Genomic DNA, 25,032 nt, shown 5'->3' with positions numbered 1-25,032 from the left:
TTATTATATCTTGATTATAATGATATATACTTAATTATATATTTTGATTAATACAATTAATTATACTATTAACTGTATTGATTCACCTTGATTTTAATTTTTTTAACAAATATTGAGCTATTTCGGATATGCATATCCGAAAAATCCCAACATCGCAAAATTGAGATATTTCATATATGTATATCCGAAGACACAAAAAATTATGAATTTTGTGCGTTCGGAGATGCATCTCCGAATTCTGAAGGCAAAAAAGAAATTTCGCCAGAGGTCCCTAAGAAGGTATATGAGTCTATAGAGAAAATCCCCCCCCCCCCCCAAAAAAAACATTGGGATGAACCAAAAACTAATAATATGGGTTGAAAAATAAAAAATGGCTAAAATTAAAAAATATAAAAAAATAGACCCCACCCGAAACGGGCGGGCGACCGGCCGGGTTGAACCGGACTAGACCGGTTCGTTTTCCTCTTCCCTTATCCAACGCATGAATCATCACGCTGAAGAACAAAACTTCAATGGCTGACAGCAATGCTGCCTTGCCGCGGTGGTGGTGTCGTGGGGGGTCGGCCGACCGCCTTCCCTAAGGGGGTGTTGTCTCTTTGTCTCATCTTCATCTTCTCCAACCTTACCATTCTTCCACCATTGGCAACTCCGAGGTAAGTGACAAATGCTCAAAACATAATCAAATTCAATTATTTAAGAGTCTAACTTGCTTGAAATTGAATGATTAACAAGAATATATACTTAGTTTTCAAGAATTTTGTGATTTAGTTAACTTTTAAAAATTTAAGAATGGTGAGTTTTGGTATATTCATGTCAAAAAAGGAATTTTGCTCAAAAGAGTTTATTTTCATAAACTAAAATGATTATGTGCATCCAAAGTACACTACTATGCTGTGTTAATGCAAAAATTATGTCATTTTTGAAGAAAATTCATGCTATGTTGAATTTCCAATGTTACTTGAATTTGGCTCATAAAGTGGCAAAAAGTGTTTATGTGAAGCAGTTGTGTTCCATGCTCAGGATGTTTATCAGGACACGACTTGGGATGTGTTACACATAGAGGTAGGGTATACGACCTAGCCGAGGACTACACCCAGATGAAGACTGTGTGAGGCAAGTTCCTAATCGGCAGTGTCATGAGCTGTGATGCTAGGGGTTATAACGCGTATGGAGAGTCACAAGCAGTGTTTTAAAAACCGGATCGGCCGGTCGGACCGGTTGAACCGGGAACCGGACAGGTAACCGGTCTGATTCAATAGCTGAATCAGAAATGTCATCGAACTGGTGTGAACCGATCAAAACCGATTTAAACCGCTAAAACCGGGGAAACCGGCGGTTTAAATGCATTTTTAATTTTTTTTTAATATTTTTAATTTTAAAAAATTAAAGAGACGTCGTTTTAATTATTTTTAGTGAAAAATCAAAATAAAAAATAAAAAAATAAAAGTTTTGTAGATGCGGTTGATTGTGTTACCGATGATTGATATTGAAGAAGGAAATCCCAATATTTAAACAATTTTTCCTTTCTTAAATTAAATTTAGTAGACAATGGAATTATTTTGTTATAAATTATTCAATTATATTATGTTGCAATTAAACTTTGTTTGCAATTATACCTTGTAATTTTGTACTATTTTATTATGTGTAATAATTATGTTTAAAATTTGAATTTAAATTATGAACTTGAGAATTTATTTTTAATATGATATTTTCATAAAATTTAAGTGCTAATTATATTTTGTAGAGACTGAATCATCCGTTTCGACAACTTTTATACCAATGTAATTTTATTATAACGACCGGTCTATTCAACCGAGTTATCCGGTTTAACCTAGTTCAGACATGTGGTTCGACTAGTGACCCAGTGGTTCGACCAATAAACCAGTGACCCAATACCCTCGCCAGATTGATGTCTGGTCCGGTTTTTAAAACACTGGTCACAAGTACAACTTAGACGTAATGTCTGGCTGTTACGGACAACTCGGTTGTAACTGATGCTTAAATGCACTATTCATAGCTGGATATTAAGGGACGTAGAAACGTTTGTAACTGTGAAAATTCCAGAGACGCTTCTTAAATGAGGCTTCAAGGGTCCAATTTGAGGCTATAAAAAGGGGCTCCCGCAAGAGGGTTAAGCAAGACGCTTCTCTTGGAACAAAGTGCATCGCTCACTGCTTCTAAATCCCCAAAGCTCATCCCAGTAACATTTAGTTTCCAGACTCTCCTCACTTCTGAGGACGAGCTCCACCATATCCAATTTTTTTACACAAGAACAAGTTGTTTTTGCTATATGCCTAAGATCAAAACTATGTTATATTAACATGTATCTATATGCTAGAACTAAGTTAAAAATATGTCAATAGTGCTTCTTTTAGCTTTAATGCAATTATCTAACTACTTGAATTATGGTTTTTTGGTGGATGCACAACTTTTGAAAAAAAAGAGGCTATTTTTACTACAAGACTAAATCAAAGTTATGTATATGCTAACATAAATCTATGGCTAAGCTAAATGCACAACTATGTTAGATTATGGGGAAGTTCATGTTATATTTATTTTTTAGCTACTTGCATGATGGATTCTTTAGAAAACAAGCTACTTGTATTTCAAATTAATCCAAAATAATAACATAACTTAAATGCTCTACCACATGCAATCAACAAAGTTGTTCATACAAGAAAATTCATGGTCATGGCATGGAGGATATGAAAATTCAAGGCTTACCAACGGAGCGGAGATTTGCTCCAGTTAATGTTGAATTTTTCCGACAAAGTTAACAAAGAGAAACCCGAAAAACTTCAAGAGGTAATCCTTTTATTATGCTTCCAAATATTCTTTTGCTTGATGATAAGATGAATATAGATTTGGAAGATGATAGAAATTTGATAAATGCTTGAATTTTGAATTGATAGAAATTGATGAATGTGATGATTCTTGAATTGTTGAAATTGATGAAAATAGTGAGAAACTTGTTGGAATTGATGAACACTTGAATATGCTTGATAACGGAATTGTTGAATGTGATGAACCTTGAAACTTGATGAAATTTTGGGTGATGATTATTGTTGAACTTTGAAATGGCGGTTTAGTTCCACCAATCTAGAATTTCCATTTTCAAATTTTAGATGGTGACAGAGATGAACTTTAGTAATGTTTAGGGATGAAGAAAGTAATGAAAAATTGAAAGAGAGTGGAGAAAAATGAAAGTATGAAAAATGATAAGTAATGGTTAGAATGCTTAAGTTCCCAAAATTGTGGAAATGAAGGGTTTGTATAACTTTTGGGATTGGTTGTGGAGCATTGGATTGTAATCCAAGTTAGGAGTTTATCTATGGTTGAAAATCAATTAGAGTCTTTGTTGGGGATCTCTAACTGTAGCCGTTGGATGAAAATTTAAGAACAATTGAGATTGAATAAAAACTGGTGGGGAAATTGGTTAATTTTTGTGTTAGTTTGGAAACTTTAAGGAAGTTGAAGTTAGTTAGGGAAACTAAGGGTAAATGCATAAGTTTGGGAATAAATAGGTAGTTAAAGGAAGATAGAGGCAAGACATGTTGGGGTTTAGCATAAGTGCCAAGTCTCAATGTAAGACTAATGATTACTTTAAATATCACTTGAAATAACTTGTAATTTGCTTTGTTTTCACTTTGATTTTACTACTTTTTATCTTGAATTTTTGTGAATTAAACCATGCTTTTGAATGCCTTTTTTGAAAAGTGATTTTGTTGAAAATAAGCACTTTTGGTTGATGGTCAATTCTGATTTTTGCTTGATCCAAACTTGGGATGTTGCAAAAATAAACCTTACCATGCCAAATTTTTTCTAAGTGTAAATGCATAATTTTTCTTTGACTTTCGAGCAATTTTTGGATGACTTTGATTCTTGATATTTGACGATTATTTGATGTATATTTTACCTTGCAGCAAGGTGAACATCATGGTGAAAGAATGAGCTCGAACCGATGTTGGAAAGTGGAGATAGAGACACGGAAAAAAGGCTTAATGTAAGTTGATTTTTGTTGGAAATCCACTTGTAGAATAATCGTGACATGAGTCATTATCTCATAAATGGTGATGAATCTTGTATTAAATCATTATGGAGTAGGTCTAGGAAATATCAGGGATAAAAATTGAGTTGATGGCGAAAAGTTGATCAAAGTCAACAGTTGACAGAAAAGTCAATTGTTTGACTAAAAAGTCAAATGTACCACAAAACTGTAATTTTTTCCATTGTTTTCTTGTAGTTCACTCTAATGACTTGTGTCAGAAGCGATTCACAATGAAACTCAAACTTCCAAAGAATGAAGTATTTTCTTCTGTTCCAATTTTTCCATTTTCTTCAAATTCAAGCAATTTTTTGAATTAAGTAATAACTATGAAAACCATGAATCTTAAATAAAGAGATAATTTGTACCACGGGTAAATGCATGAAATAAACCAAAATTACCACCAGATAAGATCTGCCTCGAAAATTCACTTTGAACCGATTAAAACCCATATTATCGAACCTCGACCTAATAATTATGCAATGCAAAATGCAATGAATGGTATTTTAAATTCATGACCTATTCATGACCTATTGTGGTATGATAGATGACATTGTGGGTTTTCTCTACCATAGTTGTTTTCTCTTTCTCTTCAATGCTTCCAGCAAACCCTATTAAACAAGAAGGACTTACATCTTCAAGAGCCACAAACTAAAATCATTCACACCGCTAAATTTATCAATCTCTCACTTCATTGACGGCATCTTCTTCTCCATGCTCACCGCACCAGTTTGTTGTGTCGAAGTGCCATCAAGAACAAACCAAAACTATGAGAAAGATTGAGTTTCTTGAACAAATACAAGAAACCCTATTAGGTTTCATGAAAGAGAGAGAAGAAGGAAGAATAAGAAAAATTAGGATTGGTTGTTAGTGTTTCCTATTCACTTACTCATTAAGGGTTTACAAATTACAAGTGAATAACAATAATCAACATCTCTCAACAACTTGAGAGAACTGGTCTATTTATAGACTAATAAGATAATTTAGGCTACAAACTAACTTAAACAATTAGGATAAACAAGCATGCCCAATTAAACATGCTAACAAACCTATCATTATCGAATATTGCATGCTAAAGCATATTTCGACTACAGTATGCAGGACTTCAACATCAACGTATGATCAAACTTCGACAACATGCTTAAACTCTATTGAACCAAGAAGCTATCCCTGACGAGATACTATAGTTCGATCAAAAGTATCACAAGTTTAAAAATTCTTTAAATCCTCTTTCAAATGCAATTTATCACATCTCGATCAGAGTTACGAAGCTCCAGTTCTATTTGTTTCAATTCAGCCATATCACATCATTTCCTACATAAACTCTAAAACATAATGTCTAACTTCACAATAGCACAAAAATTATAGAATTATGATAAAATTATGAAACTCTCAAGTTTAAAATTTATTTAAACCCTCTTTCAAACGCAATTGATTGCATTTCGATCAGAGTTATGAAACTCCAATTACGCGTGAAACAAGATGACCCACACAGGATTGAAAGTTGACTACACCTCTAGTATAAAAAATAGAGTTGCTACTATTGTAGCACTCGTAGATCCAATTTCCTCACTTCAAAAGAAATATTATTGTGTTAGTTTTCTAATACAATTGAAGGCCCCTCAAACGAACTTATGAAACTCAAGTTACGCATGAAACAAGATGGTCAATTCCCTTCTATGTCTACCTGCGATTTTCTGCGTTTTTCTCTCTATTGAACATATCCAAAACTCGCCTCTTTCGCCTATTTGAGTCCCAACTTCCTCAAAACAAATAACAAAACACTCACCAAGACAAATTTAACATTTACATTCTCGCCTTATCATAAGACATCAACATATTTTATCAATTTATCAATTCAACATTTATGCAAAAGGGTAATGAACCCTCACTATCCATCTGCTTAAACACCCATACATGAATAATTCTCCCTTACCCCGAATTCGAAAATTGAAGCTTTAAAAAAGGAGGTTTCTCTTCTCCCTTTCCAAAAGCTCTCCTAGGGTTTCTCTTTCTTTGTCTCTTTCTTAACTTTTCACGTACAAACTAATTCTCTCATAACTTCTCTATTTAAACAAATAAAACATAATTTTTCTTTTACTTTATTAATTCTCACTATTTCCCCTCTATTCACAAATAGTTTTACCCACCTCCGTATTTTTTTTAAAACATCTATTTGTTACCACAAAACTCATATTCTCATATTTCTATTATTTTTTATTAACTAAAAAAATTTAATAATTTTAAATAAAACCAATAATCTCAAAAATCTAATTAAATTAAATTAATCATTCTAAATTTTATTAAAAATATAAAATTAATGAAATTCTAATCAATTATCATCTACCATAATTCCTCACTACACTAAGTTTTAATACCATAAACTCTACCCAAAACCCACCAACTTGAATAATTAACTTAAAAACACTTCAAAACTCTATTAAAATAAATTATCAAAAATTCGGGTGTTACAATATGCACATCTGGAAGCACTTCTTCTCCGACTTACTTCTCAAATTCCTCTCATTTCCATAGCAAAATGATCAATTTAATAGAGATTATGTAACAATAGAGCTTATTCATTCTTACCACTTGGAAGAAAGGGTCTTTGAATAGTGTGAATTTTTGAAGTTTTTTGGTGAAGTAATGCTAAAAAGTTTCAACTGTGAGACCCTAGAAGAAATTTTTTCAACTTTAGTAAAGGTGTTATACTCCAAAATCAATTATGTTAATGGGGTTCTCACTAGTGAAGTAAGGAAACAACCAATTTAATTATCTCTTGAAGAATTTGCAGAGATTTACAACCTTCCTTGTACCGGTTCTAATCACAAGCTGATAAAAAATGAGGTAATGATTTGTCTTACGTCCCGACTTCTATTTCTTCTTAGAAAATCCAAACTTTAAAATTCCTTCTCCATTCAAGGTAGGAAAATTACAACTAGACATTACACTCATTCATTATGTGGCAATTGACTAAAACCTATGTTGTGGTTTGGTTACTTTCTAATAACGTGGAAGCAAATTGGGCTAGTGCATTGATCAATCATATGATGGATAACAAGAGAAAGAATATGTGGCTACCATATGGTGGTCTGATAAAAAAATCTTGGAGTACTTTGACTTCAACCTTAAGGGTGAAGAGTTGGACAAAGATTGCATTAGGATAAGAAATAATGCAATAAAGTAAATGAGAATAATGATTACCAAAGGGGTGATGACTCACAATCCTCCCAAAGAAAAAGAAGGCTTCTTAAGTCAACAAGCTTTATCTCAACAAGGAGAACCTTCAATTTTGGAGGAGTTCGATTATAAGATCCCTCAAACTACTCCTAGAAAATGTTTTCATAATAATATCATCAGGAGGTTGAAAGGACTGAAGAGAAGATCAACGTCCTAGCTCGTGTGCTCGCTTAGAATGACTCTCAACTGCCTCTTAGGTTGATCAGTGATGATGATGAGGATTCTGAGCAGTCCTCACTTAGTTTTCTTGCCTATTTTTGTTGTTTTTATGCATTTTGCACTTTTCCCATTTTATTTGAACTCTTCTTTTAATTAATGAAGTTTTTTGTTTATTAAATATATGTGCTTGTTTTGTTCTCATATCTGGATCTATATGCTTTGATGTTTTCTATATTTGGTTATTTTTCTTTTCTGCCTTTTTGATAATACCAAAGGGGAAGAATTATGCTCTCTGTATTTGTTAGGGGGGCTTAACCACTCCTATCAGTTACTGTTATCTCTTTCTTTGTCTACCTCTCTGAGAGATGCGTTGTCATCAACAAAAAGAGGTGAATGTGGATCTATGTGCATGTAGGTATGATGTTTGTAATAATTAGTTGACTTATATGGTTTTAATGATGAAAATACTATGAGATGTAATTGTCATCTAAAGTGATGATCAAGTTGTTATGCTTGGGAAATAATTTTAGGTATAATGTTTGCAATAATCAGTTGACTGTGGTTTTAATGATGAAAATACTATACGATGTAACTGTCATCTGAAGTGATGATCAATTTGTTATGCTTGGGAAATAAAGATGTCAAAGCCAATATCTTAAAGACAACATCTAATGTGAAATGATATTTATTGGAATCCTTGATGATCTTAAATAAAGTGATTCTCTCTGATGACCATGTTTATTATAAAGTTATATCAGACCTTATCAGGTAGAAGAAGTCAAGTCTAGATGAAATGTTGAATCCATGATGAATCTAACAAAGAATCTTGAAGGTTCAAGGTTGCGAAGAGAGGGAGTGTTAAAGCTCGCCTGATCCATGTCTGAGTGATCAAGGCCTTGTAAGAGATATTAGAGTAATTCCTAAATTACTAAGGCAATGCACACACTCACCTAAAAGTAATTTAAACCTCTCTATTTGATAAAACTCCTTAAAATCCTTAGAGGAACGACAAAGTTGCTTATGTAATTAATAAAGGATGTTCCTGAACATTTATGAGGTTTATAAACACTGCCTAATTGATTAAGGCTCTTAGCTAATCAATTAGAGCAAGGTTTAAAGCTTCCTAATCGATTAAGAACACTTATAATCGATTAGGACACTAGCCGTTATACGATTTCCTTTTTAGAAATTATGGTTACCCTTTTTATGAAGCACATAACCGATTAGGTGGCAGACATAATTGATTATGAGCATTATAAATCTCTTTGCTAGTTTTCCTTTTTGAGCCAATTTACTTTCCTATAAATAAAAGATTCTCCTCAATTTCAAACTACACGAGAAAATATGTTCAGACACTATTTCTCACCCTTTACTCATTTTTTCTCCTTTCTCTCATTTCAACAAAATTGACTTAGTGCTTTAGAAGGGAAACATATTAGTGGAGATTTTCTTCTATATTCTCTTTTAGGGGTAATATTGTAATTTGTGCAAGAGAATTTTATCTCTTGTGGAAAATCTCTTTGTAGAAGGTGTTGTTTGGTTCGTGAAATTGCCCATAAAAATATATGTTTGGTTTGTGAGTTTCACCTGGTGTAAAAACTCTCATTTAGTTTGTGAGATTGTTCGTGAAAATCTCCGTTTGGTTCGTGAGTGCACTAGATGTAAGAACTCTCATTTGGTTTCAAATTAGCCTGGTTTATAGTCCTAGATTTGGTCTGGGTCATAGCAAATGTAAAACTCCAAATTTGTTTGTAAGAAGGTTCATGGCTATAACTTGTGAAAAGGCTCACACATATAGTGAAAACTCTTAAGAGGAAATTCTTGCGGAGAAGAGTAGATGAGGTGGTTAGGCCGAACCTTTCTAAATCTCTGTTGCATCTTTCTTATCTCTTATCTTTTATTATTATCTTATTTTCTTATTTTCGACGTGCTTCTCTTATTTACCCTGATTTCTTTCTATTTAGTGGTTTCGCTGTTCACTATTTATTTAAGTTAAAATTTGTTTTAAATAATTGCTTTTTTCAAAGATTTTAATCAGACGTTATTTTTCAAAGCAACACAATTCACTCTTATTGTGTTTGGAGTTATCCAACAATGTTCTTTTGATACTAATCGATGGAGTTGACCTACCCTATTTAGTATCATGACTATTTTTTGTTGCAAGATAAAAACCATCTAGTTTTCTTAGGGACCTCCCTTAATTCGAAGAAATCTTTAAGTAATCTTCAGAGGTACCTACATTTTGTTCATTTTCATCTTTTACTTCATACATCCTTTTATATCAAGCAACGGAAAAATACAATCAATGTGAAATGAAAGCCTCTTCATACTAATTTGTCAAACTCAATATTGATAGACCCCACCTACTTCAATACTCCAAGTTTTTTTTAATCTTTTGGGAGTCTCATTAGGGGCTTTTAAAAAAATTTATGTTCGTTATTTTTCTTGCAATCTTAGTTGATCAATCCCTTTTTCGATCGAACTATGAGACTTAGTCCATGTTTTGAGAATATCAATAAGATTGAATTTCTCTTCCTTATTTGACGAGATGGATTCCCCACTTGTAGTTAATATGTTCATCTCACGGAAGACTTATAATATTCATTTGCCTCCCTTTTTTCTTAAAGCTTATCTCTCTAAAATAAAAGATATTAGAGACGTGAAATCAAGTATATTATATTTATCGAAAAGTTAATCATTATTATATAGATAACACTGTAAATATCTATCAGAATGACAAATTTGGGGAGATAATATTTTCAACTCTTCGCCCTTCTTTAATTTTATTGCCGATGATTATAGAATAATCGCTTTAATTAAGAGAATTTCTTAACCTACTCCATGCATCTCTCACGCACCACCAAATTGACAAAACTGCCCTTGTGCTTTTGTAAATGTATCTCCGAAAGCACTTTTTAAAAAAAAAATTGGTTTCTTCTGTAGATGCATATATGGAACCCCTTAAAACATAGTGAAACGTGTGATTTTCCTAATTAATTGGGAAAATCAGAATGTACGGAAGATTTCATGAACTTAATTAATTTGAAAATTTTCCAATTAATTGAAAAATTAATTTGAGATTTTCCCAATTAATTTGTAACTTAATTTGGGATTTTCCCAATTAATTGGGAAAATCACAAATTTCACTCCGTTTTAATTAATTTGATTTGAGATTTTCCCAATTAATTGGGAAAATCTCCAATTAAATTACGAATTAATTGAAAAAATTCAAATTTTTAATTAATTGTGAAAAATCTTCCGTAGTTACAACTACGGAAAAGTTTGATGGGTTTAGCCAATAGAGTGTTCCGTAGATGCATCTACGGAATTTGAGATTTTCTCAATTAATTGGGAAAATTCCAAGTTTCACTATGTTTTATACGCTTCCGTAGATGCATCTATGAAAAAAATAAAAAAATTTCAAAAATATGGGATGCTTTCGGATGTGCATCTACATAAACAAGAGGCAAAATTGAAATTTCGCGTGGTGTATAAGAGACCTATGGAGTTGGATGAGATACTTTCTTGATTAAAAGAAATTGAATCATTTTGAATTTTTTATAAATAAATTATTTTGGTTGGAATGTACTAGTATTAGGAAAGTGACCATGTAGTAAAGTAAGGCAAGTGAGAATGCAATCAAGTAGGCTTTTGTTGTGTTCCTCCCAATCGTTGTTTGGGCCAGCCGTCACTACTACTCTCCCCCCTTCTCTTAGATTCCCACCACACTCCTTAACCATCGCAAATTCATCTCCGATTCGCTTACAACCCCTGCGCTTCACTACTTCATGTACCCTCTCTCTCTCTCTCTCTCTCTCTCTCTCTCTCTCTCTCTCTCTCTCTCTCTCTCTCTCTCTCTCTAACGTAATCTTCTCTTGTTGATCAGCGAGTAACTCTCCAGTAATGGCTTCAAAGGATTCTCAAGTTCAAGACCCGCGTATAGCCGGAATCTCATCCGCGATCCGTATCATCCCCGACTTTCCCAAGCCAGGTCAATACTCTCTTTTATCTCCGATCCAGATTTTCACTCTTCGTTTTTCGCTGTATGATAATTGATTTGGTTCATTTTTTCTCCATTGTTAGGGATTATGTTTCAGGATATAACCACACTGCTTCTCGATCCAAAGGCTTTCAAAGATACCATCGATTTGTTCGTTGAAAGATACAGAGATCAAAACATCTCCGTCGTTGCAGGTATTCTTCAATTCTACCCTATTAATTTTGCTGTTTCTGAATCATCTTGAATCAAATCAAGTAACTAATTTGTATCTGATGGCTTTGTTTATGACATAATGCAGGCGTTGAAGCTAGGGGCTTTATTTTTGGCCCACCCATCGCATTGGCGATTGGAGCAAAATTTGTTCCAATGAGAAAACCCAAAAAATTGCCAGGTATAGTCTCTTCGGAACTCCATATATAGCCTCTTCGAATTTCATATGGTATTCTAATTCTAAGTTCTGTATGCTAATGTGTTTCTGTGATGGGGAAGATCTTTGATTTGTTTGAATGGTTTTGTTTCAATTATCTTTTCAGGAGAGGTTATCTCAGAAGAGTATTCTTTGGAGTATGGAACTGACAAAATAGAAATGCACGTCGGGGCTGTGAAATCTGGAGAAAGAGCCTTAGTCATAGATGATCTTATAGCCACTGGTGGAACCTTAAATGCCGCAATTAAGCTGCTAGGTAAACTAGTCAACGCGACTGCTTTATTAACAAAGAAAAATCCATTACGTGAATGTAGGGGAAGTTAATTTTTCATCTGTTTAACAGCTATGCATGAGTGGGGGTACCTTGTTTAGTTTCATATGACAGGTCTATCTCTTTTACAATAATTGCTGTGGGCTGGAAGTTCTTAGTATCTTATATTAGAAGATGGTTTGCAGTTTTGTTTGCAAATTAAATAAATCTTTTTAAGTTGTGAAAATTTCAGATAACAGCTTAGGCTTTCCTATTGAATTAAAAAAAGATCATCCTATCAATGTTCATATATTTCATGATCAATGTTTAATTTAACAGGTCTATCTCTTTTACAATGGTTGTCGTGGGCTGGAGATTTTTTGTATCTTATATTAGGAGATGATTTGCAGTTTTGTTTGCAGAGTAAAGAAATCTTGTTAAGTTGTGAAAATATCAGATATGAGCTTAGGCTTTCCTATTGAATTAATAAAGGATCATCCTATCAATGTTCATAAATTTCATGATTTTCTTCTTTCTATTTGTTTTTATTTACATTCAGACAAATGATGCATGTATGAAGGTTCCTTTAATGTGGAGACAATTGGATGCCTCACATCTGGTGATTAATAAATAATAATATCCTTTGATCTACCACAACAACTGTATTTTTAATCAACATTTTTACCGGGAAGCACATTTTATATTATGTTTAATGCTTAACTTCAGCATTTTGATACATTCTCAGCTGTTCTACTTATCTTCTCTCTATTGCAGAACGTGTTGAGGTGAACGTTGTTGAGTGTGCTTGTGTGATTGAACTACCAGAGTTGAAGGTACAACCTTATCTATTTGATTGGCTCAATTTATTTCTTACATATATGATACTTTTTTTAAAGCTTTTAATTTCATATTTTTAAATAATCAAATGAATTCTGGAATTTGGATGGCTGTTATCTTTGTAAGTCAGCTTGCATTTCTGAAACAAAAACAGCATAAGCAGAACTAAAAAATGATGGTGGTAAAAATTGAATTATGTCCAAATTAGTTTGTGCACAGAGCCCAATTTCTAATTTAAGTACCACCTTAATAAGTTTTTACCAAACCAACTAGATTTTATCAGTTTAGTTCCCAAACTGAATATGCATCATATCTAACAAAGAAAGTCTCCTCAGTCCATTATGATCCTTGATTGGTGTGGAAAAAAGCAACAAAGACAAAAATTCTTTGGACTTTGGAGTTCAATGCTCATCAGTAGTGTGGTATTGATTGCTGCTTTCCTTTCTTGATCTATATTGTACGAAGTAAAATTAGTACAAACACACATCGCCTTATAAACTCCTCTCTACTGGCAATTGCCTTCCATGGTTTGTTAGAGTTTCTTACCCTTGAAGTGTTGCTCTTATTAGTGATAATATGTGACTAAGTAGGCTTGTCCTCCGAACTTCCACGGTTTGTTAGAGTTTCTTACCCTTGAAGTGTTGCTCTTATTAGTGATGATATGTTTCTAAGTAGGCTTGTCCTCTAATATTTTATTTGATTTAAAAAAAGGCGGTAACTTCTACATTCATGTATTCGGGACTGTTTCAAAGTATGTAACTGTGATGGATTTTAAGTGTTGATAATAGCTTCTCAAGCACATTACATGAATACTAAGTATAAAATCTTGCATACTGCGACTGAAAATTCGTTGTTATGAATAGTTCCCTTGCTTTTGGCTTATTTCAGGGGAGGGAAAAGCTTGCCGGCAGATCATTGTTTGTGTTAGTTGAAGGAGAAGGAGCTTGATATTTGTCAATGTGATTGTGTTCTAATTATTTACCATTTGAGCTGACTCTTGTTAGGAGCATTATTGATGACTTTAGATGAGATTTATTGCGGAAAGCTCAATTGTTTGTGAGCTCTGATCACATTAAGGGTTATTTTTAAAATAAAAACGTTGTGTTTTTTTAGTAAAGAACCAAAAGAGTGGTCGGGCTCGAGCTTTTTTGTATGCAACATTATCCTATTTTTATATGAAGACTTGTTTTCGATTTGGTAGCGATTTGGTAGGGGAAGATCTTATGTTATGTAGTTTTATTACTTAGGAATAAGTGCCCATTTGTTTGCATTATTACTACTTACAAATAGAGCTATGTGATAGATTACACTAAGCTAAATCTAGTTTCATAGGAGATAATATCATAAAACAACTTTTTTCTTACTTCATTCAGCAATAGAACCTAGTACAATATATAGTAGGATTTTACAAAGCTAAATGGGCCATGGGCCACTTAATTAAATAAAACATAAACACTATAATTAGCTAAAAATACTAATACCACCTCTAATTAGTGATAAAGTCTTTTAATAACACAAATTGTCTCCTCTCACTCCAATGAGCCTGTTTGTTTTCTTATCAATACTCATTGCCTCAATAGAAACTTTGTCCTCAGTTTCATGGAAGAGAGGCTATTAGGCAATAGGAAAGGAGATGGGCCGGATGTGGAGTCAAGGGAATTGGGTTTGGGCCGAAAAGAGGGGGAATCCGAACTTTATACACTCATATGTCTTTTTACAGATCCGCGGTGAAATATCTAAAATACCCATATATTTCGGATGTGCATCTCCGAAAACATCTTTTTCTATATAAAAAAGGTGATTTCGGATATGCATATTCGAAGACACATTTTTTTTTGGAAAAAAAGGTGACTTCGAAGATGCACATCCGAAATAACTCAATTTTTGTTCTTGTGAATTTCGGATTTGCATATCCGAAAAAACTCAATATTTATTAAAAAATTAAAATCAAGGTGAATCAATTGTATTAATAGTATAATTACTTGTATTAATCAAAATATATAATTAAATATATACCATTTTAATCAAGATATATAATTAAATATATACCATTTTTATCAAGATATATAATTGATTAAAAATTTAAATCAACACATTATTCTCATATAAAATTAATTAATTTTTTTAATATAAATTAAAAATTATAATGCTTATAAATTAAAATACCCCTATATAGATTAAAATTTTATTTAATATTTTTATTCCTTATTTATAATAATTTGTATTTAAGTTATTCTTTATTAATAATAACTCACTCTAATTATATTATAACTATATTATAAATAACTATTATTTCAAAATAAAATAAAATAAAAATTGGAATACTTCGAAGATGCATATTCGAATTAACCAATATTTCAAAAAGTTTTTGGAAGGGTTTTTTCGGATATGCATATCCGAAAAAACACCTGACATTATAAACCCAACGTTTAAATAAAAAAGTTCAAAGAGGGGTGATTTCAGAGATGCATATCCGAAATCTTTAAAATTGGGATATGAGTGCCTTCGGAGATACATCTCCGAGGGGTATTTTGGGGTTTTCAGGAGTGTTTTTCACCCTATATAGTGTTAGAACAAGATTGAGAACTATATTCAAAATCTAGTTTTGATGATAACAAATATAGATTTTGTTAGTAACAATTTTATTACTAATGGTTTCATTGATTGAACAAATGACTCTATCAGAAATCCTCTGTTGGGAATTATTCAGAAGTTGCTGAATCAGAAGTTCCGAAGACTAAAGAAAGTAGAAGACTTCAGAAGCTTCAGACGTGTTTAAAAATAATAAATCAGAAACATCAGTAAAGCAACAAGAAAGAAGAAGATCAGTAAATGGGATCCAATGATCAGAAAGAAGAACATCGTAAAACGTTCCAATCAAGTCACATGCATGCAATCATAGTGCCCGAAGTAGAAACAATGATGATATCTATCTTGGCTACGTCTTGAAAAAATGAAAATATAGAATACACGCTACAAACAGTAATTATCACACCAAAAGTAAGATTTTCCGTGGAAATGTGTACAAAGCATTAATTGCTAGTTTCAACGGCTATGCTCCAACGGTATTATACCAAATCTATATAAAGAGCAAACTTCAAACTTGAAGTGTGTGGCAATACAGTGCACCAGAATACATGTAAGAGGCAATGCATTTTATGAAGTGAGTAATGAGTAAACAAAAGCATTATACAAGCAATAAGCCTATGTGAAGAAAAACTCAAGGAAGAAAAGGGAATTATGCTTGTTATGCAGTTTGCTCAAATGGAGTAATGAGTGCTTGAATTACATGAGAAGAAAACACCAAAACAAATGATCACACACTCTATATTATAATGACTTAGAAATTCTTATGAATATGGAATTGCTGCTCAACGGTGAAATTATTAAGTCTAAATTCATGAAAGTGTTACTCGCTCATCAAGAGCATTATGATCAACATCAAAAGATGGAGATGAAGATCAAATCAAGAAGAGATCTGAAGCATGAGCTGTTGTTCTTAGTCAGTGCTCAGAAGAATGATGATGGAGAAATCTAAGAAGCATTCCAAATCAAGAAGCCGATATTATGCTTATCAAACAAAGAAAAAAAATCTCAACTAGAAGATGAAGCAAAGAAGACTACAAGATATTCTAACTCTTGTAAGAATATGTAAAACACAATAGTTGTTGCATACATTGTGTTTATCCCTTAAAACTTCTGATTATTGTTTAGACACCAAAAGTTGTTAATTGTCAATGTGTCAAACAATATGTACCTAAAGCATGTAGGAGTAATCTGCTTATGTAAGAAGCATTCCTGTAAGTCTCAGTAAGAACAATTCTTATTTGAATTGGTATTCCTTGAGTATCCTTCTGATTTGGATACTTGAGATGTCCAAGAGGTCTAGTTAGACTATTGGAGGTGTCTAGGTCAATGAACGTTATATCTTGCTGAGATCACTGAACGGTTTATTGTCTAGGGTTAGTCACTTACGGGTAGCTTGTGCAGGAGTTTCTAGGTTGATGAACGTTATATCTTACTGATATCACTGAACGATTCCTCATCTAAGGTTAGTCACTCGCTGGTAGCTTGTGTGGATGGTTAGTCACAAGTAGGTTGCTTGTGCAGTTGTAATCAAGATTGATTATAGTGGATGTCCTCTATGGAAAGAGGCAAAATCACCTGAGGAGGGTGGACTGGAGGTAGCCTTGTTGAAAAGGTGAACCAGGATAAAAATGAATGCGTCTTTTACTTTCTGAACCTTCATTTAACCCAGAATTTCCATGCAGTCCTTATTCAGAATTGTGCGTAACAAAGTCAGAAGTTCCGAGGAAGAAAATAAACTAAATGAATGTATATCTCATTGGTTATGCATTGTTATACTTCCACAATATTATCCAAAGCATATCCAAGAAGATGAGATACTAGAAGAAAGAAAAGATTTATAGAAAGGGAAATAAATATTGAAGAGCATAATTCAAACCCCCTTCTTGTGTTTTTCCCCACCTTCATATAGGTGTACAAAGAAATTGTCATCCAAAAATTTGGCAAAATGGTAGTTTGAATTTGTTTTAATTTGCTGAGTGGGTGGGACTGTTTCTTGGGTACTGTGTGACACACTGTTGCAAGTTGGCAAAGTGGAATCTGTCCCAAGCATTGAAGATGGCGTGTTAGGAAAAGGAAATAGTCGTTGGGAAGGAGAAGGGTGGGCTACACGTGAGTGGGTGGTAGCTGACTTGGGACGTGGCACAAGTTGGTTGGACCCCAGTTGGGCTTTGGGAAACACACAGATAGAAAGAAGAAGGCACTTTGGGAAGTACATCTTGCACTTGCTTTAGTTCTCTTGCCTCAAAAGTCTCGTGTACATCATTCTGGTATAATATGTCACAAGATCTGTTAGGACATCTTTCCTGAGCAACATGTTGGAACATCTTCCATAACATATGCAGTAAACCATGTTTTAGCAAAATTGTGCCAATCCTAAAACCATGGTACTAACAATGTCATTTGAACCATTTTTCGACATTGATCCTCTAGCATTTTCCACGCCATTCTAACTGGGCAGACGTGGATGACTACATTGAGGCTTTGCCACATGCTTGCTCCTTCATCCCGCTCAAAGGGAATCAGGTGGCCGCGTCATTATGAGTTTATCTTGACCGCATCACAATAAATGAATCATGCGACCATATCATTAAGACTATGAACACAATAAACCTATGAATCATGAACTTCTAAGGGATGAATCTAACAACTAAACTCAAGCGTGCAATTGAACCATGGAGAGAATTGGGATATAAAGTAGTTCGATGCTATTTTACTCGCAGGCACCTACGTCTAGTCTTCGACGGTGAACCATAAAAAATTTGTGTCTTCCATTAATATGATAATTAAGTTCGATTCGTATTACAACAATTCAGATAAGCATAAGATAAAACATAACAATCCAAACTATCTTTTTCCTTACTTCTTAATATATCTTGTTTGCACCAAGCTACCACCACTAAAGCTTTGATCTTTACCAATATCATGGTCTTCAACCTCTGATGGACTTCAATATTGACAATTCGATGATCTTCACTCAATCTCGAAATTACAAGCCTTGATTCATTCTCTTCAATAAGTTGACAATTCCACATAAAAACTCCACAACAATGGAGAAAAGCTTCTTCTTCTTTTTCCTTCAAGAAATTTCAAACCTTTGAAATTCTTTAAGATAAAGTTCCTTCTTGCAAGAAATACACACTTCAAATGAACAATTAGATCTCTAATATGTCCTCACAATCTATCATCATACACAGAAAAAGTTTTTTCATGAACATGATTAAGATGAAAATTCGAGAAAGGAAAAAGTTGTGTTTGCAAAGCTTTTTTTAACTGAAAATATTTGATATATATATATATATATATATATATATATATATATATATATATATATATATATCATGAAATGAAGGAATGAAACCCATATTTATAGGTGCATGAGTTAATGCACAAAAATGAGTAAAAATGGATATGTTGCATCTATGTTGATATCATCATTATTTATGATTAATTCTTAATTGCAACTTAAGGTTGTGTTTGCGAGTTTGGATGGGAGGGGAGAGGAAAGCTTCCGAAAAAGAAAGTTTTAAAAAATATAGGCAAATATTTGACATTTTTTGAAAAAATGATTTTGTTTAGAATGTTAAAAGGGTCATTATCATTACTAATTAATAATTTTCAGAATAGTATAACAACATAAAAGATATTTAAAAAATTTATTTAAGCCCTTCAAAACTCTCATTCAATACAATTTTTGAGTTCCCCTTTTATGGGGTTTTTGATGTTATGAATAAAATAAAACCCTTCAAAATCCTCCTACCCAAAATCTTTTTATTCTTTTCACTCTATTCTTCCTATTTTCCTAAGTCCTCCCCTCCATTCTCCTCCAAACTCGCAAACAAAACCTTAAGATACAATATATATATATATATATAGGGCATATCATATGAGAATGACATATTTATATGAGATGAGAATGTGAGAATGAATCTGAACCATTGAATTTTAAAATAAATGGTGGAGATTATGAGTGAATCTTTTTTTCTCTCTCCTACATTATTTATTTCAAAATGTAGGAGAGAGAAAAAAAAAGATTCACCCATAATCTCCACCATTTATTTTAAAATTCAATGGTTCTGATTCATTCTCACTTTCTCATATAAATATGTCATTCTTATATGATATATATATATATGCATTAGAGCTCAAAAGTGTACATTATAATTACATTTATGAAAAATTGAGGGAATTTTAAAGAACATTGCATGTTTTTATAATCAATTATTGTATGATTAGGTTTTAAGAAAAGTTGGGTAACTTAAAAATTGATCCTTTTGAATTACATTCTAATCATAAACTAGCAATAACTACACATCAAAGTCATCAAATAGAAGAAATAACAATTATTCTAATCATAAACTAGCAGTAACTACACATCAAAGTCATCAAATAGAAGAAATAAAAATTGTTAATATGAGTTTTTAAAAGACAATGAACAACAACAAAAATAGGAGTAAAAAGAATATGATGAAAAGTAACTCACCACCAAAGAGAAAAGATGAGGAATTGATGAAATCGTGAACGTGTTCTACCACTCATATTCCGCGTCTACTTGCAGTCTCGCGAATGTTACAAAAACATCATTGTAATTTACCGTCGTGTGGTTTAGCGAAATAAGGATCGAAGGTGTTTTACCGAAAATAAGAGTGTACCGAAAATAAAGATTGAAGGTCCCTATAAAATATATGTATGTTGATTGTTATAAAATCATTATCTTATAAATTTCTATAACAATTGCAGTAACTTCATAATGGAAGTGTTAAGAAATGTGGTTGGGCCTAACTCAACTCTATAAAACCGGTCCTACAAAACAGACTAGTAACGTGAGGTTTACCCCCACTTATAAGTACATGTTTATGTCATATATTCTCCCGATGTGGGACTCTTAACACATCCCTCACGCTCAGGACTAGACAACTGGAGCGTGAAAATAAATTGTGGGTGACCCGATAGAGGAAACCATAATAGGTGGCCCATTGAATCTTAAACAAAGCTCTTGATATCATGTTAAAAATGTGATTGGGTCTAACTCAACCCTACAAAACCGACTAGTAGGATGAGGATTACCCCCACTTATATGCACATGTTTAGGTCATATATTATTCTAAGACTTTTAACAGGAAGACGTAGTGTCTGATATTGAACCTTTGAAGATGGAATTGAAGAAAAGTTGAATAACAATTGAAAAAGCAAACATGTACTAAGAAAGAATTCTTTTTAGGGTAAGATCTTGATTAGTTTTCTAATTTCTATACAAATAGAATTCAAAGTGCCCTCTATATTTTCCATGCAAGTTAATTGTGTTTATAAACCAGGTAAGTCCACAATTCTTTTTAGGGTTTAATATACTTCACCCCCCTGCCAATATAGCGAATTCTGGTTTTGCCCCCTTGAATGTTTTTTTTTACGAAACGCCCCTTATAAAACCCAAAACCTGGATTTACCACACCCTTTTACCTTATTTGCTGACTGGGCTTTGACTTAATTGATGATGTGGCAGATTTAATTTTTAAAAAAATTTTCTTTAAAATCCACGTAGATAATTTTATTAACTTTGATGACATGGAATTTATTTAATTTTTTATTTTACATTTCAATAAATTATTTTTAACAAAATATTAAATTTGAACCCAAATAGCTACTTGCTGCCCATTTGCTTCATATTATTTTTAACTCATATATTCACATACTTAGTTGGTATATAAAGACTAATTTTGGTTTTGTAGCAAACGATGTGGGACTATAGTTACATACCAACCACACTTCATTTCAAACTGTTTTTTAATTATAGAATCTTCAAGAACCATTTCACATTTACAACCTATAAATACAACATACCACTAGTTCTATTTCCACCAAATTGAAGACATAAACAGAAGTATCATAATATAATTCTTGTCCATACCAAGCTCCACACCTTAAGCACAAAAAATACACATTTCCAAATATGAGTCTGCAACGACTAAACATGTCATTGGTTCCATTTCTCTTGCTTATTCTTCTTTTTGGTAACTTTCCTTTCAAAGCAGAAGGATCACTACTACCATTCTTAGATTCTCCCAACACTCTCTTATCCGAACTCTGGTCTGATCGTTTCCCAGATCCATTTCGCGTCTTAGAACAAATCCCCTATGGAGTTGAGAATCACGAACCATCAATGACACTGTCACATGCTAGAGTAGACTGGAAGGAAACTCCAGAAGGACATGTTATAATGGTGGACGTGCCTGGGTTGAAAAAAGATGATATAAAGATAGAAGTGGAAGAGAATAGGGTGCTAAGAGTGAGTGGTGAAAGAAAGAAAGAAGAAGAGAAAAAAGGAGATCATTGGCATAGAGTTGAAAGATCTCATGGAAAGTTCTGGAGGCAGTTTAGATTGCCTGACTTGCGGATTCTCATGACCATGGATACTAGTGCAGGACTTGGTGCTCTCACCCCTTATTGCTCAGAAGCAGAGTTGGAAATTGATGAAGTTTAGTAAGTTGTTTGAATGGTGAAGCATAGTAGTAATGAACTATATTTAAAATTTGAAATGGTGTTTGATATTGCTCTGCTGAATGAGAAGGAAGCACAATGGTAGGGGCTGTGGTGAGGCACAATGATTCTAAGTACAACTTGAGTCCCACATCGAAAATATTTCTCTAACCAAAAGAGTTTATAAACCTACTTTGTACTTTAAAGTTAAAACCTTAAATTGATGGGCCTTCCAAAGACATATTGTAAATTAATCTTTATAGGAATATTTTAATAAGTAATTGGTTGATTAATATAATTTCTTAAAAAAATATTTGTGAAAATAAATAAAGAAAACGTAATTTAAAAAAGTTAATAAAAGTAATTTAAAATAAAATAATAAAATTATCTACGTGGATTTTAAAGAATTTTTTTTTAAAATTAAATCTGCCACATCATCAATTAAGTCAAAGCCCAGTCAGCAAATAAGGTAAAAGGGTGTGGTAAATCCAGGTTTTGGGTTTTATAAGGGGCGTTTCGTAAAAAAAAACATTCAAGGGGGCAAAACCAGAACTCGCTATATTGGCAGGGGGTGAAGTATATTAAACCCTTCTTTTTATGATTTCCAACTTAATTTTTATTCACAAATAACATCTTACATTTGATGTATACCGCTATGAGGTGTCTTGCGATGATTATAAAAGTTTTTTTCTATCAATTATATGCTTCAAGTCTTAAGAGAGATATCAAAATATCCTTCCAAGAGTGTGACTGCTACATTTCATAACCTGTGCATACTTCTTTATCTCAAGTTACATGATCCTCCTACAAACAATTGTTTCTCATTCTTGATTTGATAAAAATTGAATGCATTCAATTATTCATATGAATTCACTAACACTATTTGCATATTAACTTCTTTGTTCAAAATTATGGCTTAAATTGTTATTTTTATAACCCTAATATATAGTTTTGTAAATAATATTCACATACAATAAACAATATTTCAATACTTTTTAATTTTCATAGCTTTGAGTAAGTTAGAAAATTATTGGTGGGAATGACAGACACATACCATTTCTTCATTCCATATAAAATAATTAATCTTATAAATTTCTATAATTAAAGTATATGTATGTTGATTGTTATAGCACACAATGTTGTTTCAGGGATAAAGTTTTGATCACCTACCCATTACTCTATTTATTGTTTGATTAATTGTTTGTGAAAATTTATTGTTTTTTAAGTTATTTAAACGGGATTTAAAATTCCCGGAATCTGTCTCTTTTTATTTAGAGTTGATTTTAATTCATGTGTGTTGTACTCTAAATTTTACCCCTAAGATTTCTCATCATGTGCACCCGATGTATTTCATTTTTGCATCTTTTATGCTTTATGTTTCACTAACATCTAACCAAAATACCAAAAATATTTTTTCTTTGTTTTCCTTTTGTTCTGATGCAAGCTAGGAACTGAATCAAGGATTTGAAGCACAGTCTCCTCGACCATGTTTTTTAAATGGAAGTGTGCATCAGCATGTCGTGGATTGCAAGAAAGATCAAGCTATGTCAATTGATTCAAAACAGTTTGACCCAAAAATCAACATTTCACAGTTCAAGTTCAGAAATTCATAACTTCTTCATTATTCAACATTTTCGAGCGATTCTTTGGGTATATGAATCTCCTCGACATCCTCTCCAATTCATCTGTTCAAGTCAGGAGCTAATTATGTGTAGAAGATCATCAAAAATCCGATTACTTTAGAGGTCACTTTGTGGATTCAACCAAATTTCAGTCGACTGTTTCTCAACTTGCAAGGACCATAACTTCCACGATTTTCAACATTTTGAGGCGATTATTTTTCCATAGCATCACAAACAGCGTTATCTACAAGTTTGCGTCAAGGATCGATTTTATATTATGCTTAGAAGGTCATGAAATTGTGTGAAACGTTATAAGTCATTTCTTGACTTTTTGATTTCATATGATGTTGCAATTCATGAGGACATGTCATTTGCCAAGTTCGTTCAAATCATTTGTCTGATTCAAGTCTGTTTCAGATCCAAGGTTGTAAGTCTCATTTTCATTCCTTTTTAATTCAAGTTTATAGTCAAATTTGTATTTTATTTCTCTTTTAATCAAAAATATCAAAAATACAATCCATTTTCATTAGTTTTTTATCGTCATTATTATTCAAAAATAATTCATTTTTATTAAATTTGTTTTTGGGATTATTTCTTTTAATATTAATTTTGGCTTTTTTATTTTTAATTCTAATTCAAGTTAAAATAACCTTTTAAGTTGAATTATCATTAAAAATTGAAAGCATCTTTTTTATATTATACTTTATTTTTAATTTTGTTTTATTTATCACTGTTAGTAGTAGTATTATTAGTTACCTTACTAATCAATTTCATTTTTTCTTTTATTATTATTATTATTATTATTATTATTATTATTATTATTATTATTATTATTATTATTATTATTATTAGTTTTATGTCCAATAGAAAAAAAAATGGAGATATTCGGATGGGACCCAAGACCAAGTGAATTCACGATTCCAGAAACAAGCATTACACAATGTTGTTGTGTTATTGTTACATTGTATGATATGTTGCTTGATATTGTTAAAACCATGAATCTCATTCTTACCATAAACAGTGAACCATGAAAGATGAGAAAACCGTAGAAATCCTTTAGCCGTGAGAAGGTTTGGGAGGATGAGTTTTACGGTTGTTGTGGCTATATTCAACATGTTAAATGGAAAAGGAGTAGAGACTATATCATATATATACTTTATAACATTTTATTGTTTGTTTTCATTATTTAGATTTTTATTTTATCATAATTATTTAGGACAATTATTTTATAATAAATTAATTTTTTATTTATTTTTATTTTCATCAAAATTCATACTCCTTCCGTCTCACAATAAGTTTCCTCTTTCCAATTTTTATTTGTCTCAAATTATTTGTCCATTTAAAATATCAATGTAATATTTATTATTTATTTCCACTAATTTTATTGTATTT

At 32.3% G+C, this 25,032-nt stretch overlaps 2 protein-coding genes across 2 annotated transcripts; both read left to right on the top strand.

Moving 5' to 3' along the window:
• Positions 1-11,043: 11,043 nt before the first annotated feature.
• On the top strand, positions 11,044-14,149 carry LOC131660819 (adenine phosphoribosyltransferase 4-like). Its single transcript, XM_058930159.1, has 7 exons — positions 11,044-11,234; positions 11,331-11,435; positions 11,528-11,638; positions 11,743-11,835; positions 11,978-12,127; positions 12,896-12,954; positions 13,847-14,149. The coding sequence occupies exons 1-7, from the start codon at positions 11,078-11,080 to the stop codon at positions 13,904-13,906; spliced, it is 735 nt and encodes a 244-aa protein (XP_058786142.1). The 5' UTR covers positions 11,044-11,077; the 3' UTR covers positions 13,907-14,149.
• Positions 14,150-21,453: 7,304 nt separating this feature from the next.
• On the top strand, positions 21,454-22,156 carry LOC131655281 (22.7 kDa class IV heat shock protein-like). The gene has a single exon (XM_058925174.1). It carries the CDS (start codon positions 21,492-21,494, stop codon positions 22,020-22,022), a length of 531 nt encoding a protein of 176 aa, XP_058781157.1. The 5' UTR covers positions 21,454-21,491; the 3' UTR covers positions 22,023-22,156.
• Positions 22,157-25,032: the final 2,876 nt, after the last annotated feature.

The sequence above is a fragment of the Vicia villosa genome, linkage group LG3 (genome assembly GCF_029867415.1).
Source record: "Vicia villosa cultivar HV-30 ecotype Madison, WI linkage group LG3, Vvil1.0, whole genome shotgun sequence".
NCBI classification, from domain to species: Eukaryota; Viridiplantae; Streptophyta; class Magnoliopsida; order Fabales; family Fabaceae; genus Vicia; species Vicia villosa.
This window is presented reverse-complemented; position numbering and strand designations above follow the sequence as displayed.

Bases quoted from the DNA above. Each gene is read 5' to 3' on its own strand.
- LOC131660819 (XM_058930159.1), top strand. From the start codon at position 11,078: ATGCAATCAAGTAGGCTTTTGTTGTGTTCCTCCCAATCGTTGTTTGGG. The intron at 11,235-11,330 runs GTACCCTCTCTC...CTTGTTGATCAG, and splicing joins CCTGCGCTTCACTACTTCAT to CGAGTAACTCTCCAGTAATG. The intron at 11,436-11,527 runs GTCAATACTCTC...CTCCATTGTTAG, and splicing joins CCCCGACTTTCCCAAGCCAG to GGATTATGTTTCAGGATATA.
- LOC131655281 (XM_058925174.1), top strand. From the start codon at position 21,492: ATGAGTCTGCAACGACTAAACATGTCATTGGTTCCATTTCTCTTGCTT.